At 44.8% G+C, this 17,238-nt stretch overlaps 1 protein-coding gene across 1 annotated transcript in view; it reads right to left on the minus strand.

Annotated features, from left to right (window-relative positions):
* Positions 1–15,722, minus strand: part of CUL5 (cullin 5) — a 92,103-nt gene extending 76,381 nt beyond the window's left edge. Inside the window, 3 exon segments of the mRNA XM_039222833.1 lie at positions 15,299–15,325; positions 15,328–15,415; positions 15,417–15,722. Coding sequence (XP_039078764.1) covers positions 15,299–15,325; positions 15,328–15,415; positions 15,417–15,544 — 243 coding nt within the window. The 5' untranslated portion in view covers positions 15,545–15,722.
* Positions 15,723–17,238: the final 1,516 nt, after the last annotated feature.

Below are 17,238 nucleotides of genomic sequence, written 5' to 3' on the forward strand. Positions count from 1 at the left end.
GGTAGAGCATGTGACACTTGATCTCAGGATTTTAAATTCAAGACCTACAATGGGTGGAGAGATTACTTAAAATAAAGTCTTAAGGGAAGAGAGCTTGGGTGGCTCAGTTAGTCAAGCATCCACCTCTGGATCTTGGCTCAGATTATGATCTCATGGTGGTGAGATCAAGCCCTGCATCAGGCTCCACGCTGACAGCATGGTGCCTGCTTGGGATTCTCTCTCCCTTCCTCTCTGCCCCTCCCCTGCTCTCTCTCCCTCTCAAAATAAACATTTTGATATAAAATAAAATCTTAAAAAAAAAAAAACTTTAGGTTTCCTTTATTTAAAAAAAACCTTTTTAAAAGAAATTCTGATAGTGTTTGAATTTTTAGAAACCAAACAACTAATTTCAAAGGGAAAAAAAAGAAAAAATAACAGTACTGCTAGAAAGAGTCTGAACTTATTTGAGGGTCTATTTCATCATTTATTTATTACATTTACTCATTCAATGAATGTCTTGAATGCCTACTAGACACGACGAATTATGCTAGTCATTGGGACTTACAAATGAAAGATCTCCAAGGAACTCACATTCTAATATAGTGTTCCTTAAAGTGGTTAATGAATTCCTGGAAGGGTCCCAGGATATACTTTTGAGGCTCAACACTATCAATTCTTAACTCTGTTTATTTTTTTTTTAAACAAAATAAGGTATTAATACAAGTAGAATCTGGATCATTTGTAACCAAGAACTAACCACAAGAAAATAACTGATAAGCTGTACAATATTAAAAATAAGAAATTTAGTCTCTTAAAAGATGCCATTAAGGAATTGAAAAAGCTACCTACATACTGGAAGAAGTTATTTCTAATATATATATCCAAGATAGGCTTTTATCCAATATGTGTAAAGATTTCTAACAAAACATGTGGAAATTCCTAAAAATCAGTAAGAAATGAAAAAGACCCTCCACAAAGACAGTATCTAAATGGCCAATAACCACATGAAAAAGCACTCGCCATCATTAATCATCAGGGAAATACATCTTAAAGCCATGCTGAAGTTATCACTACAAACCACCAAAAAGGCTAGAATAGAACAGAATGACAACACCAAGTCTGAGGGAAAATTCAGAGCAACCAAAACTCTCAATGTGCTTGTGAGAGTGTAAACTGCTACAACTATTTTAGGAAAGTCTGCAGCAGTATCTATGAAAGCTAAACGTATGCATACCCTATGACCCCCCCCCCCAACTTCACATCTGGGTATGCTTCCAACTGAGCTGCACACATACGTCTACCAGACACATACGTCTACCAAAGTAGTACATTGGATCTCTATTCTCAGTAGTAAAAGACAAACAAACAAAAAAACATAAACAACCTAAACGTCTATCAGAAAGACGATGGATAAATTGTGAAATACTCCTAACAGAGGAACACTACAGCAGCAAAAATTTAATGTGTAGTAATAGAAAGGAATCTCACAGAAATAATGTTGAGCAAAAAAGTCACACACAAGAGTATACACTAGCTCATGAACAGACAAAACACATCTACAGTTACTAGAAGTTAGCACAGTGATTAACTTGGGGAAGGGGTTGCAAGTTAGAGACTAGCACAAGAGAGAAGGGGCTTTCAGGAGTACTGTTAAACAGTCTACGTCTAGATATGGGTGTTGATTATACAGGTATATTTACTTTATAAAAATGCACCCAACTATAGATTTACAATTGGTATGCATTTCTGTATACAGGTCATATTTCAATAAAGCTTGCTTTAAAAATTGGCATGCTAGTGTTGTTCATTGAAATATTTTTTAGTGCTGTATTTAATTCATAACTATCTTTTATTTTTTTATTATTTTACTTTATTTTTTTTACAGAGAAAGAAAGTGCACAAGCAGGGGAGAGCAGCAGAGGGAGACAAGAGAGAGAATCTCAGACAGGCTCCATGCTCCATGCAGAGCCCAACACGGGGCTCGATCTCAAGAACCGTGCGATCATGACCTGAACCCAAATCAAGAGTAGGACACTCAACCAACTGAGCCACCCAAGTGCCCCTCGTAACTTTTCATTGTTAAAGAATTCTGAGTTTAAGGAATTTATCGCTAGTTTCACATCTACTATTACAATATCATCCTATCTTCTTTCCTTCCTTCCTGAATAATTCAGTCCAACAGCCAGTGACAGAGATTTCTCACGGTCTGAGAAGGAAGTTACCTTATATGGAAAAGGAAAAGGATAGAACTGTGTTTACTGAAATCGGAAGGATGGGGGTGAACTCACTGGTTTCAACAATACATACAAAGTAGCATAGGGTACGTGTGTGTGCACGTGCATATAAGCATGTGGGTCCTAGCTCCATTTGATGGGGGGGTCCTTGGAAGACCAGCAGCCAAACAGCGACAAGCATACCTACCATCCGGACTTTGATTTCTCAATACCACATTCCATGGGACAGTTCCTTAGAGAAAGTGTTAATTCCAAGGTTTGGACAGAGATGATCCTGGAACATTTTTTTGTGTCAGAAAGTAAGAAAGTATTTAATCTAAGCAAAATAAATGATAGTTAACAGATTATAACACTTTAAATAAAATTCTTTGGATGGGGGGGAAGGTAGCCATCGAATGCTGGCATGATTATATTTAACAACTGAAAGATCATATATAAGTTCACTGAAGGAAAAACTGAAAGAAGTCTAACAGGAAGCTCATGCAACAATCCACATAAGCAACGATGTGGAAGTTTAATCCACATCCATAAAGCCCTAAAGGGAAGCAGTGAAACAGAAGGAAGGTGCTAATGGTAAGATGTTCAAGAAGCAACCTGGTAAGAAAAGAATTATGGCTTAGCCATTTATGAACTGTGGGACCTTGAGTAAGTGACTTAAACTCTCTGTGCTTCTGTTTCGTCTTCGGTAAAATGAATTTAATAAAGTTATCTACATGATAGTATTGTTACAGGATTTAATGATACACATAAAATGTTCAGAAAAGTGAATGAAATAATTAAACATTATGTAAGTGCTCCCTCTCATTACATTAGGACTCCTACCATAACTACTACTGCTTCTAATTCTTCCACAGTAATATGATTTGGTGGTAATGAGATGTGGAAATGAGGGAAAGAAAGCTGAAAATGACTTGACAGAAGCCGTACAAAGGCACTAAGCTCTCAGATGATGATTGGTTGCCTCACCAGTACTCCCCAATATAAGTGAAAATACAAAGGATACTCAATTCTACCAGAGATCCAGGTCCGAAAAGTTTTCTTAAAAAAAAAAAAAAATAGGGGCACCTGGGTGGCTCAATTGTTTAAGTGTCCAACTTCAACTCAGGTCATGATCTCACAGTTCATGAGTTCCAGCCCCACGTCGGACTCTGTGCTGACAGCTCAGAACCTGGGGCCTGCTTCAGATTCTGTGTCTCCTTCTCTCTCTGCACCTCCCCTGCTCATGCTTGCTCTCTCTCTCTCTCTCTCTCTCTTTCTCTCTTTCTCTCTCTCCCTCGCCCTCTCTCTCAAAACTAAATAAACATTAAAAAAATTTTTTTTAAATCAAAGAGAAGGCCATACACATTTTTTCTCCTTTATTAAAAAAAATGGGGGGGGGGGGCGCCTCGGTGGCTTAGTCGGTTAAGCATCTGACTTTCGCTCAGGTCATGATCTCGCGGTTTATGGGTTCGAGCCCCGCGTCGGGCTCTGTGCTGACAGCTCAGAGCCTGGAGCCTGTTTCAGATTCTGTGACTCCCTCTCTCTCTGACCCTCCCCTGCTCATGCTATCTCTCTCTCTCTCTCCTAGAAATAAATAAAACATTAAAAAAAAAATTTTTTTTAATGGGAGTAAGGTACCATAAACAAGTGTTTGTTCTGCCTACTGGATGATACTGCACGGCTCGCAGATTTCTGACCAGAGTGAGTAGCTGGTGGGGCCACTGATGGAAGAAATGCCAGCAGAGAAATCCACCTGAGGTGAATGGTTTAGAAGGAGCATTCAGTTCAGTTTGCAGTGTCCTGTCCAATAAAAGCAAACGCTGAAGTTGTACCTCTTGGCCTTCATTTCTCTTTCCGTGTCCATTTTCCTCTTTATTTTAAAAAAGATAAAAGTTTACTTACTACTATATTGTTCTTTACTTAACTGTCAGTATCAAGTTTCTCAGAAACAATTAGAGGAGAGATAGGATGAAAAGAGTAAAAACAAACAAACAAAAACAGAGGAACAAAGGTCTAGCTCTCATTCCTACTCAGTATCAGTCAGTATAAAGAGATCAGGGTCTCTTAACAGAACATGTTGATTGCCCAAACCCAAATGAAATGCACAGAGCTGTATTAAAAAGTATCCCTGAATGGAGTAACCAGCTCTAAAACAAATGGACAGTCAAGTCCTACAATCTCTTATCTACATGGCCACGGTGATTATTTCAAAGAAAAACAAGGATGCACTAGGAAGAAAGCAACTTATGAAGAAAAGTTTAATTTTCATAATGTGTTTGGGTGGGGGGAGATGTTATAAGGCAGTAATGACAGATGCTATATTCTAGCTCTTTCTAGAATATATTATCACATTAAAAGTTCTATGCACTTAAAAGTAAACATAAAAAAAAAAATTTCAAACAGGAGTACCTGGGGGCTCAGTCAGTTAAGCATCTGACTTCAGCTCAGGTCACAATCTCACAGTTTGTGAGTTCAAGCCCTGCATCAGGCTCTATGCTGATAGCAGACTTCAGAAGCCTGCTTCAGATTCTGGGTCTCCCTCCCCACCCCCCACTCATGCTCTGTGTCTCAACAATAAACGTTAAAAAAATTTTTTTAAAGTTCTATGCACTTAGCCAAACTATGGAAAGAGCCCAATGTCCATCAACTGATGAATGGATAAAGAAAATGGAGGGGGGGGGAGGTGGTGTACACAACATGGATGGAGCTAGAGAGCATAATGCTAAGCAAAGTAAGTCAGAGATAGACAAATACTGTAGGATTTCACTCGTATGTGGAATTTAACAAACAAAACAGATGAACATGTAGGAAGGGGAAAAACGAGAGAGGGAAGCAAACCGTAAGAGACTCTTAACGAGAGAGAACAAACTGAGGGTTGATTAGGGAGGTGAGAGGGATGGGCTACATGGGGGATGGGTACTGAGGAGAGCACTTGTGATGAACACTGGGTGTTCTATGTAAGTGATGAATTACTAAATTCTACTCACGCACTGCATGTTAACTAACTAGAATTTAAATAAAAATTTAAATAGGTAAATAAAAATAAAAAGTTCTGCATACCTCCTATTCAAATTCAAGAGTGCTTTTTTCAAGCAATGAGTTCATCTGCAACAATTCCATTTAATCCCAAGAAAAAGAGTAGATGCATAATTGTTTGTGTGCCCATATAAAATTTGATACCATCCTAAAAAAATAGTGATACTCAAATAAACATGAAAGTAAACAAAAACAGAAAAGTCTGCTAGCTTGCAAAATGTATTATAAGTAATAGAATCATTTTAAAATTACTTACTTTACAACAAAATAATATAAACACTGATGGATTGGTTTGCCCTGAAAGGTCCAGAAATCCCGACGAAACATATGGAACAAAACACACCACCACATCAAACTGTAGAAACAACAGTATGACAATATTTTATCATGATGTCAAGTGTTGCTTTTAGGGGGCACCTAAAAGCTGCCTCAGTCAGGAGAGCATGTTACTTTTTTTTTTTTTTTAATGTTTATTCATTTTTGAGAGAGAGAGAGAGTGTGAGCAGGCAAGGGACAGAGAGAGAGACAAAGAATTCGAAGCAGACTTGAGGCTCCAAGCCGTCAGCACAGAGTCCAACCAGGGGCTCAAACTCATGAACCGTGAGATCATGACCTGAGCTGAAGTCGGACCCTTAACCAACTGAGCCACCCACATGTCCCATGAAGAACCTGTGACTCTTGATCTCTGGGTTGTGAGTTCGAACTCCACAACAGGTGTAGAAATTACTAAAAAAATTAAATAAACTTTTTTAAAAAGTTGCATTTGGAAGAAAACAAAGAATTTAGTTATTATTACTGTACATCTTCTTAATGATAACAAAGACACAAGAGAAATTCAAAGAGAAGTTGAGTCAAGATAAGAATATCATGCACACAATTAGAATTATTTTTTACTCATCTGCACTCTTTCAGTCCTATACCATATTGACTACAACATAGGGAATTCAGTTGACTTAAGATTTGTATCTGTTCCCTCTGTGAAGTTCTGATCCTACTGATTATGAATTATCTCCAATGATGGTATCCTAATTACTCTACAAAAGGAATCCGATTTGTAGGTTTATCTTAGGTCTTTCGTGTAAACAATGAGGCTGTTTGAATGTTTGGTTTCCCATACGGTCTATGAACCACGGGTACTCCCAGTTATGGGATTTTAAAACCACACGTGCAATCCTCAGTAGCCAAAAGAACCACAAAACGCCAGTATATATTTGTACCCTGACAATTCTCACTATGTTCCAGACACACTAACCTTTTAAAGGTGCTCCTCAAATATGCCAAGCTCACCAGTGCACCTCAGGACCTTTGCCCAGAACAGAATGCAGACCATTCAGGTCTAGCGTCAGTTATCACATCGCAGAGGTCCTTCTAAACCAACCGAAGAAAAGTGCCTTTCCCTCATTCCTCTCTGCAGATCCAGAGCCTAGATCTTAATTAAGCATATTAGGGGATTTAATTTGGCTCTGAGATTGAAATTTTTATTTTTTTTTTATAAATGTTTATTGATTTTGGAGACACAGAGTGTGTGAGTGGGGCAGGGCAGAGAGAGAGGAGGGCAGAGGATCCACACCAGGCTCTGTGCTGACAGGAGTGAGCCCGGTGCAGGGCTCGAGCTCATGAATCACAAGATCATGACCGGAGCTGAAATCGGACATTCAACTGACTTAGCCACCCAGACACTGAACTCACCACCCTAAGATCAATACCTGAACTGAGACTCATGTTGGATGCCTAACCAACTGAGCTACCCAGGCACCCTGTGTAACAGACCTTTTTTTTTTTTAATTTTTTTTTAAATGTTTTTATTTATTTCTAGGAGACAGAGAGAGACAGCGTGAGCAGGGGAGGGTCAGAGAGAGAGGGAGTCACAGACTCCGAAGCAGGCTCCAGGCTCTGAGCTGGCNTTCTAGGAGACAGAGAGAGACAGCGTGAGCAGGGGAGGGTCAGAGAGAGAGGGAGTCACAGACTGAAACAGGCTCCAGGCTCTGAGCTGGCAGTCAGCACAGAACCCGACGCGGGGCTCGAACCCAAGAACCGCGAGATCATGACCTAAGCGAAAGTCAGACGCTTAACCGACTAAGCCACCCAGGCGCCCCTAACAGACCTTTTTTTTTTTAAAGACCAGAAAGCTAGGAGATGGGGCTGAAATGTCATCAAGTGGCAGAGAAGGAAAATTCAACAGAACATAGCTGAAAGCAATATTTAGGGGGAAAAAATTATTTTGTTCTAAGATAGTGCCCCCATCTTCTGAACCCCCATCTCTTAATTTGACTGTTTTAATCAAATCTCTCATTACTACAAAAACTACCCCATGTGTTACTTCTTTGGTGTCAGTATTTACACATTTGAATACAAGTTCCAAAGACTAGGGACCCTGTCTGTCATATTCACTACCGCATCACAGTGAGAACAGAATGCAGCACAGAATACACACCTACATATATGGAGAATGAACAAACCCCGTTATAAAGATCAAATATCCTTGATGTTACTGGTAAGTAGTACATCTATTACGACCAATGCTTTAACCTTAGCTGCAACTTGTTTGGGTGTTTACATGGCCCATCAGGCGCCAACTCTACCTACTCTACCAAAGCAAGAGTCAGGGGGCTTTCTGTGACACACTGGGTTCACCAGGACACCTAGCAAAACATCTAATAAGAAACAGCTGTCTTTGTCTGTCTTCCCCCTTCCTCTCTGCCCACCAGATGGAGGTGTAACGTCCTCCTGACGGCCTCCTGCAGTCCAAACGTCCCCTCTTCTAATCCACTGATCAACAACTGAGTCTCAAAGTTCACCCTAAACTGTCACCTTCTGTCAGCAGCATTAATATACATCACCTCCAGATTATGGTAATTGCTCACTCATTTCTTTTCACAGAACATGAACAATTCTCACATTTACATTTATCAGGTTTTAAAATTTTTAAGTTTATTTTTGAGACAGAGCGACAGAGCATGAGTCGGGTGAGACACAGAGAAAGACACAGAATCCAGAGCAGGCTCCAGGCTCCGAGCCGTCAGCACAGGGCTTGAACTCACAAACCACAAGAGCATGACCTGAGCTGAAGTCGGATGCTTAACCGACTGAGCCACCCAGGTGCCCCATCAGTTTTACAGTAACGAATTTACTATTCCTACTTCCGCCTCTACTCGTGGCCAACTAGCATAACCCTGAATTCCTTTCTTCCCTGAGCTGTGTCAAATGTAATCAAGTCTCTAGGACAGGACACCGGAGTGAGGGCAGGGCCCCCTAAGGATCATGTACTTCTTACATGCCCATTCAGAAGGGCAATTTCCCTCAACTCCATGAAAAATCACAAGGTACGTTCTTAAATAAGACTCTCGTTTATGTTCAAATACAAATTAAAAGGAATCATGCAGTTGTGTATCTTAACCATTCACTGACAACACTCAAATCCTTATAATCACATCCATAATTCCCTGCCAAGTGTGCTCCTGACTCAGTGCCTTTACACTGGCTGGTCCTGTTCCCGCTACAGGCAACTCTTCTCCACATGTGTGCGTGGCTTCTTCCCGAGCTTCATTCAGGTCTCACATCCAACGGCATCTCCTCAGGGGCCTTTCCTCATCAGCCCAGCAGTTGCACTACCAGATATTTACCCAAAGGATAAAAATACTGGTTTGAAGGGACACGGGCACCCCGATGTTTACAGCAGCACTGTCAAAAATAACCAGATTATGGAAAGAGCCCAAATGTCCACCGACTGATCAATGGATAAAGAAGATGTGGTGCTATAAATCTATGATGGAATATTACTCAGCCATCAAAAAGAATGAAATCTTGCCATTTGCAACAATGTGGATGGAATTAGAGTATATTATGCTAAGCAAAACAAGTCATCAGAAAAAGACAAATACCATCAATTCACGGATATGTGGAATTTAACAAACAAAACAGATAAACATAAGGGAAGACAAGACAGTGGGGGGAAGAGATGGGGAGGCAAATCATAAGAGACTCTAAATTCTACTCCTGAAGCCAGTATTACGCTACATGTCAACTAACTAGAATTTAAATAAAAATCTGGAAGAAAAAAAAAAAAGGCAGCCGAATCCCCTCCATCCCTTCCTTAATTGCTTTTCCTCACTGCATATACCTGACCTGCAGTATTTGTTTATAAGCTTTTTGCCTCTCTCTCCATAAAAATATAAATTATATAAGGGCAGGAATTTGCCTAAATCACCAGCTGTAATCAGAAAATGCTAAATACTTGTAGAATGAATGAATTTGTTTTTCAGAGACTTAATGAGTCCCTGTTAAAGTTTCAATGCACATGGTGTCATTAGCACACACACACCCCATTCATGGCGGGCCCACAAGTTAGATTTTGAATACACATAAAATTAAAGTAAGGCTGAGTAACAGGTTTTATGTGTAAGAACCAAGAAGAGAGAGAGAGCCTGACAGTATGTCTGCTCACATGTTTTTCAAATATTCCTCACCGTCTGTAGAACTTGAATCTCTTCTGCCTCATACTGAAGGCCTTTCACAGTCTGAGCGGGACTTCCCTTTGTGCTCTCATCTCCCACTGTTTCCCTCTCTGGGCCGCGGCGCTACTACAATTTTAAGGAACATCATCTGCGTAGAATGCGACACAGCACACAGGCCTGCTTACTGTGCAGCCAAACCAATACATCTCCGCTCTCGCCCAATTTTATCCTCATCACCGCCTACAATCCAGTCAGTCTTCAAAATCCAATGCCAATGCTTTCCACATCAAACTTTCCTTGGTCAATGACCTCCCAGACTGAGGTCATTCCTCACTCTGGGAGGGTTCATACAGCATATGATAACACTCCTTAGGTTCTAGCCGTAGAGAATTCATTAGTACCTCGTAATCTCCTTCAGTACACGGTGAATTCCCAAAGACGTTTTATAAATCCTTGTAGCATTCGTGGTGCCTTGCACCTATGGGTCTAATAAAATGCTTTTAATCACTCCTTTATTATTTCCATTTTCTTTCCTCCCAAAAACTAAAATAAAAAAGTTTCCACTGAAAAAAGTAGTGTGATTCCTACTTCAGTTTAATGTTTGTATTCTCTAGTGGATTGGTTTTTACACTTCTATCCCCTTCTCTCCTCCTCTCTAGATCTAATTTTTTTTAAATGTTTATTTATTTTTGAGAGACAGAGAGAGAGAGAGAGTGGGCAAGAACGAGCCAGTAGGGGAGGGGCAGAGAAAGAGGAAGACACAGAATCCGAAGCAGGCTCCAGACTCTGAGCTGTCAGCACAGAGCCCAACACGGGGCTCAAACACGGAACCCGAAGACTATGACCTGAGTCAAAGCCCAACGCTTAACCGACTGAGCAGCTCCTCTGTAGGTGTAATTAGAAGAGAATTAGATGTAATTAGAAGAGAACAGAACCAGAAATTGCTTCTTTTAACCAATCAACACTCACTCACTGAGCATCTACAATACACAGATACTTCACTCGACTTCTCTTTTTAAGCAATTATCACTTGCTACGGAGCACCTACCATAAGTGATCACCGCAACTGGTGGTTAAGGCATCAAGATTAATAAGATAAAGTCCCTGAAATAATGCGGCTTACAATCTTGAAAGGGAGCTAGATACATAAATAGATTATACAACTAATATATGAGGCGTAGAGCAAGTGCTGAAAGAAACCGACGCAGTGCTCTGGTGGTGCAGGGCAGGCAACAATTTCAGAGGGGAGCTCTAAGAAGAAGGGAGGAATCTGGGCTGGGTCTTAATGACTAGAAATGAATTTGACAGGCAAATATTGAGGGATGGTGGCATAATACTGAACCAGCCAGGGACCAGCCAGGTCGAGGGACGTGTGTGAGAGAAAGAGGTCAACGGGGAGAGAGAGGAGAGAAGAGAGGAGGAGAGGGTGGGGGAGGGAGACAGATAGAGGGAGAAGACCCAACTGGAAAGATATCAAAGAATGTGAACCATCAAAGGTATGTGAGCAGGAAAGCGATACGATCAGAACTGTGTTTGGGTCCAGAGCTCAGATGAGAGTTAAGAGATAAAAATAGTGAAATCATGAGAGTTAGGACTGCCCCAGAAACAGAAGGACAAAGATAGAAAAGGACTGAAGATTAAATCCCAAGAAATAACTACATTGGGAAGCACAGGAGGGAGGTCAGTGAAAAACACAAGTGATCTGAGAGACAGGACACCAAGGAGAGAAGGTCATAAAAATCAAAAGAGAAGCAGAGAGAGTCATCACAGCATCAGAAGAGACGATGGGCGGGAACGTTTGGCAATCACCAAGCTGCTACTGCTCGTGAGACTGACAGCTTCACTTGTGAGCAGGTCGGGGTCAGGGGAGAGTCGAGTCACAATAAATTAAGGAAAGAGGTGCAGAATTATAAAGGCAGTGAGTGGGGGCTGCCTTTCAAACAACGGTGAGAATGAAAGGAAAGAGAAAAACGGGCAAAAGTTTGTGGCCAAAGCAGAGTACAGGTTGTTCATAGGAGGAGATACATGAACTTTCTTCTCCAGACAGAAGTGAGGAGGAGACTGAAACAAAATAACAGAGAACATGCTGCCAAGTCCTGGGGGGAATGAAGGCCGGAGAACAAGAGAAGGGAAGCAATGCGGGGCGGGGGATGCCTTCCCTTCTAGGAGGCTGTAAGGGAAACTAGAAAAATCTGTGCTACTGCTCAAGGTTAAGGGCACTCCAAATAACTGAATAACAGGCTAAGGATTAAATGGGGCGGAGACTTGGCAAAATAAGATTTAAACAAGTGCTGTTTGGGGTAGGGTTCTCAACTAGAAATGAAGAAAATAGCAAACAGCACTGAGGGCCTAGATACTACAAAAGCAAAGGAACAGGAATTATGTTTTTTTAAAAAAAGTAGTAATACTGAAAGGTTCTAGGCAAAATAACTTCCCCAAGCAACTGATAATTGTTTATGACAAAATATACAACATCAATCTTTGTATACTCAAAAGATTTCCAAACTCCAGCCATAGTCCACTCGCTTTAAACAGAATACAATATTGTATCAAATTCCGATATTAAAAAAGTAGGTGGTTTTTACTGGTTTGCCTACTGACTTGCAAGTTTCACATCAAAGTTTCGATCTTGTTATCTCTCAAAACATATTAGCTATCCCTCCATGCTGTCATCCACAAACTCCAAAAACTTAACTTCACCCAAGTTACTGGCCAACAGGAAGAGAACTTATTTTTTCAGAAGGACACTCAAGGCCTCTCTTCAGGGTTGACGCTTTATCACTTATCATTTCTTCAGGTACAGCTGTTTAACTGATCATGAACCAAACTCTAACCGTATTATCATCCAGCCCACGCTTCTCCTTTGTGACCACAGGACATGACAATTCTGTCAAAAGTGATCTGGTGAAATCTAACTAAACAACACCTAAGGCACAGTTGTCTTAGGAATCAGTCTAGCAGTCCTATCAAAAAAGCAAACAAGGCTAATTTGGCCACACCCAGCCAGCTCCGTCTTTATTCAAGGTACCCCCAGACTTGAATTTAAACCAGCCCATGGATTATGTTATGGGTGTACCCTGGCAGGGTCTCACTACATTCATTTCTCCAAGGAGAGAAACTTTCCACTTTTTAATTAACTTTTTTTTTTTTAATTTTTTAATGTCTTAATTTATTTCTGAGAGAGAGAGAGAGAGAGAGAGACAGCGTGAGCAGGGGAGGGTCAGAGAGAGAGGGAGACACAGAATCAGAAACAGGTTCCAGGCTCTTAGTTGGCTGTCAGCACAGAGCCCGACGCGGGGCTCGAACCCACAAACTGTGAGATCATGACCTGAGCTGAAGTCGGATGCTTAACCGACTGAGCCACCCAGGTGCCCCTACTTTTTGTTTTGGAGACAGAGAGAGAAAGAGAGAGAGGTGCATGCCGGAGAGGAGCAGAGAGACTCTGAAGAAGGCTCCAGGCTCAGTCCGGAGCCGACCCTGGGCTGGAGCCCAGGACCCTGGGAGCAGGACCTGAGCCGAGGTCCAGTCCTGTGCTCAACTCACTGAGCCACCCAGGGGCTCCTAATTCGTTACTTCCACGAGTATCAAAATGAGACAACCTCCCTCCCCCGAAAAGGAAAGAAAAACCAGTTTTCTGGCCTACTTGAACTCGTAAACTTTTGGTGATAGAGACAGAAGAATCAAGTGTCCATTTATAATGTCCACTATGCCGGTTATACCTATCCTATTTTAAATCGCGTACTTTGTAAAACAATATTCAGAAATTTTCCCCCCCTTTTCAACACTTCATGAAAAACAATTTCATTGAAAATTTTCCAGTGTATCTTTGGCATGTGCCTTCGCGTTCACTACAGTGAATGAGTCATTCACCTATTTTTTTCAAAGCATTACCACCTTCCTTTAATTTATAGAAGGCGTCTGAGTTACAGAACTTTTTGAATCCCTGCGAACTTTTTAACCTCAGTCCTGAACGTCCGTTACCTATACCTTCAAGCAGCCTCTTCGTTCTCCAGGCGGGTGTTGGGCATGAAGATTCATAACCCTCACAAGGTAAACGGTCTTCTAGTGTCTATGAAGTCACTCGGCTTTGGCCGACTTCCTATGGGACAGAAGAAAGCGACTTTCTCCTTTCTGAGAGATAATTATGGGGGGGAAGGGCCTTGGTTGACATCCGAGTAACCATCAGGTCAAAAAAGAAAATCACGGGGGCGCCTGGGTGGCTCAGTCGGTTAAGCATCCGACTTCAGCTCAGGTCATGATCTCACAGTTTGTGGGTTCGAGCCCCGCATCGGGCTCTGTGCTGATGGCTCAGAGCCTGTTTCAGATTCTGTGTCTCCCTCTCTCTCTGCCCCTTCCCCACTCATTCTCTGTCTCTCAAAACTGAATAAATGCAAAAAAAAAAAAAAAAAAATCACAAAGAATCAAGAACCCCAATATTTCTTAACCCCACTTCAAGGAATAACATTAAGCTGCCGCTTATGTAAACAAGCGGAGGCACCCACAGGAGCCTTCGGAAGTTAAACAAGTTTTCCTTCCGAATGATCAGAACTCTGCTGCACAGGAGGGTCGAAGGGGCTGCTCAATTCCCAAGAATTCGTTTTCTCAGAGACACGGCGGTGGTAGCAAGGCCACTGACTCGTGCGCACGGTGTACTGACTGCTGCCAGTCACTGCTGTAAGCGTTTTACACACCTTAACTCAATCTTAACAACGTTCCTATGAAAAGGGGGCTCCTGATAACACCATTTTATGGGCACGGAAACCTCGGCCCAGAGAAGTTAAGAAACTCGCCAGAAGCCACACAGCTTCTACGCGCAGGCTTCGCGGAAGCTACACGGCCCCTCACATCGCAAGATCGGGCCTACGTCTCACAGGGCGGTCCCACCTGTTAGACGGGGGTCGTCGGCTGCCTCGAGAGGGCCCAAGGGAGGGGCCGGCCGATTTTCACGCGTTTCCCATTATCCACGGGCCGTGTCACCCCCGTCACGAAGGCAGAGACGCCGCCCCTGCGGGCCTAGCCGCCCCGGCCTTCGCACCCGCCACACGCCGACGAACCCGAGCCGCTCGTCGGATCCGGCGGCCGGCCCGGGCTCCGCACCGCCGGGGGCCCTCCGCGCCCGGCCGCCGCTGCTCCGCGCAGGGGCGGCTTCCCGGGGAGCACACCGCGGGGCAGGAGGGAGCGCGGCCGAACAGACATCCAGAAGGTGGGAGCGCGTGGGGGGAGGGGAGGGGGCCGGTCCAGTCACTGAAACCCACCGGGCAGCGCTTCCTCGCGTCGCCCTCTCACGCGTCCCGGACGCCCGCCTCGGAGACGGCCGAGACCCCGCGAGCGCGCACGGCCCGGGGGGGGGGGCGTCCGGGCGCGGCGGCCCCGCGCACCCGCCGCCCGGGCCGCAGGGGTCCCCACGCCGGGCCTCGCACACCGCGGCCGGCCGGCGGGGCGGACGGCCGGCGCCTCTCGGCCCCAAGGCCACACACCCCGCGTCCCGGCCCGCGGCGGCGGACAGCCCGCGAGCGCTCCCCGCCGCCGCCGCGGGCCCGAGCCGGGCCTCTCCCCGGGAGCGCCGAGGCCAGCGGGGGGCGCGGGGTCCCAGCCGGGCGGCGCGGAGGGTCTTACCTTTAACAGATTAGACGTCGCCATGTTCCTTCAACTTCGCGTCTCGCGAGACGGCGCGAGATTTCGTGGCGCTCCGGGCCAGGCCCCAGGCGGAGGCCGGGGTTCCCACCGGGGCCGGCCCGCACCGGGGGAGAGCTGGGCGCCGCGGCGGCGTGACGACAGCGCTGACCTCGTCCCGGGCACCCGGAGCTTCCTCACTCGTCCCCCTACATGGTCACCGGCGCTCCCCCACGCGAAAAAGCTCATGCAAACGCCCGGGGAGACGGCAGCGGCGAACGGTGACGAGGTAGCGGGAGCCGACCTGAGTCGGAAGAGGAAGCATGAACTCCACGAGCCTCCCCACTCCTTCGGATTAACCTCTGGGGCTGCACCCGCAGCGGCCACGGGCAACGAATTTAGCACGGCTTAGGCCCCGCCGCTCGGGTTCCGCGGCCGCGTCACGTGACGCGGCGGGCGGGGGCGCGCTCGGGAGCGAGCGTGGGAGCCTGGGCGCCTTGGAGGGTCGGGAGGCTGCGGAGAGGGCGGCGGCGCGCCCTCTGCTGGCGGGACCGGGTATTTTCCCTCGTTCCCCCCTCCCCCGCGGGCCCCCCCCCCAAAAGCCGGCCCCTGGGTGTCCAGGAGGGGCGCGATCCCCAGGGAAGTGCTCATGACAGCTGGGCTCAGGTCCGGGCAGCTCCTTCGGTGAGAACTGGCCCCTCGAAGGCGTCCAGTAAATGGAGTGACTGCTTGAATAAGGGAATGCGCAAAAGCGTGAACTATTAATGTTTCCAGTCCGGAGTGCCTGGCACTGAAATAACGAACATTTCATCTTGGATTTCCTGTAGGCTCCTGGTTACAGATGGTACTAACCGTAAACCGCCCCCGCTCCACACACACACACCAGCTTTAGCCCTTCAGGCCACAAACCACTGGTCCAAGGAGGAGACTGTATAAAACTCACACGGAAGACCGAGATGTACCTGGAATTATATGATGCATGTTGGCAAACAGTATTCATTCCTACGTGCATATTAGGAAGGAGGAAAATTAGATCTATGGAGTAAAATGAGGCCAGCAAGGGGCGTGAAGTTTGCAACTTTGCACAGTGATCTAAGCAGGCCTTGCTGAGAAGGTGGCTCTGGAGGGAAGACCTGAAGGAGGTGAGGGACAAGCCAGGCCATGTGTGCAAGAACCTTGCAGACCGGGAAGCCCCGCGGCAAGTTGCCCAGAGTGTGGGAACCGCGTGAGAAGGGGGTGTGTTCAGAGCGGAGAGAGGACCTCGTAGGCCGCTGTAAATAAAGATTAGCTTTTATCCTTCCTGAGTGACCCAGGCAATCAATCATGCAGGCTTTGAACTCAGGGTTGGCATATCAAACCCCCGTTTTCACATGCTCACCCTACTGTGTAAATAATAAACAGAAGCAGAAGGGTCACTTAGAGAGCTTCTGTAATATCTCCTTAAATTGACAGGTGTCCCAATTTCCAAATAGTTTAATAGAGTAATCTAGAGTAATCTAGGCATGATTAACCGATGACCGATCGGTAGAGCAAGGACTCAGAGACCGTGCCTGTAATGTCCAGGCAGAATGTCCACACAGGGATGACTTTCAGGGGTTATCTTCGTTCTACAAGTGGGAAAAATGGAGGCTCAGAGAGTGATCTGCCCAAGGGCACTCAGCGGGGTCGGTGAAAAGGCCTAGTCCAGCATAAAGTTTATATAATTACGGTTCCCCTTTCCAGGGGAAATTATTTTCAACCCTAGGCCAACTCTCGCGTTCGACCTAAAGTGTAAATTGATTATAATCAACTTTACGTATCTTAGAAAAAAGTGAGATGACAAACTATGATTAAGCAATTGAATGAATGAATGAATGACAGGTAAGAATCCAACTAAGGGCGCACATAGGTGGCTCAGTCGGTTAAGAGTCTGACTCTTGATTTGAGCCCGTGTCATGATCTAA

The sequence above is a fragment of the Hyaena hyaena genome, unplaced genomic scaffold, assembly GCF_003009895.1.
Source record: "Hyaena hyaena isolate Hyena2069 unplaced genomic scaffold, ASM300989v1 scaffold_1190, whole genome shotgun sequence".
In the NCBI taxonomy this organism is placed as follows: Eukaryota; Metazoa; Chordata; class Mammalia; order Carnivora; family Hyaenidae; genus Hyaena; species Hyaena hyaena.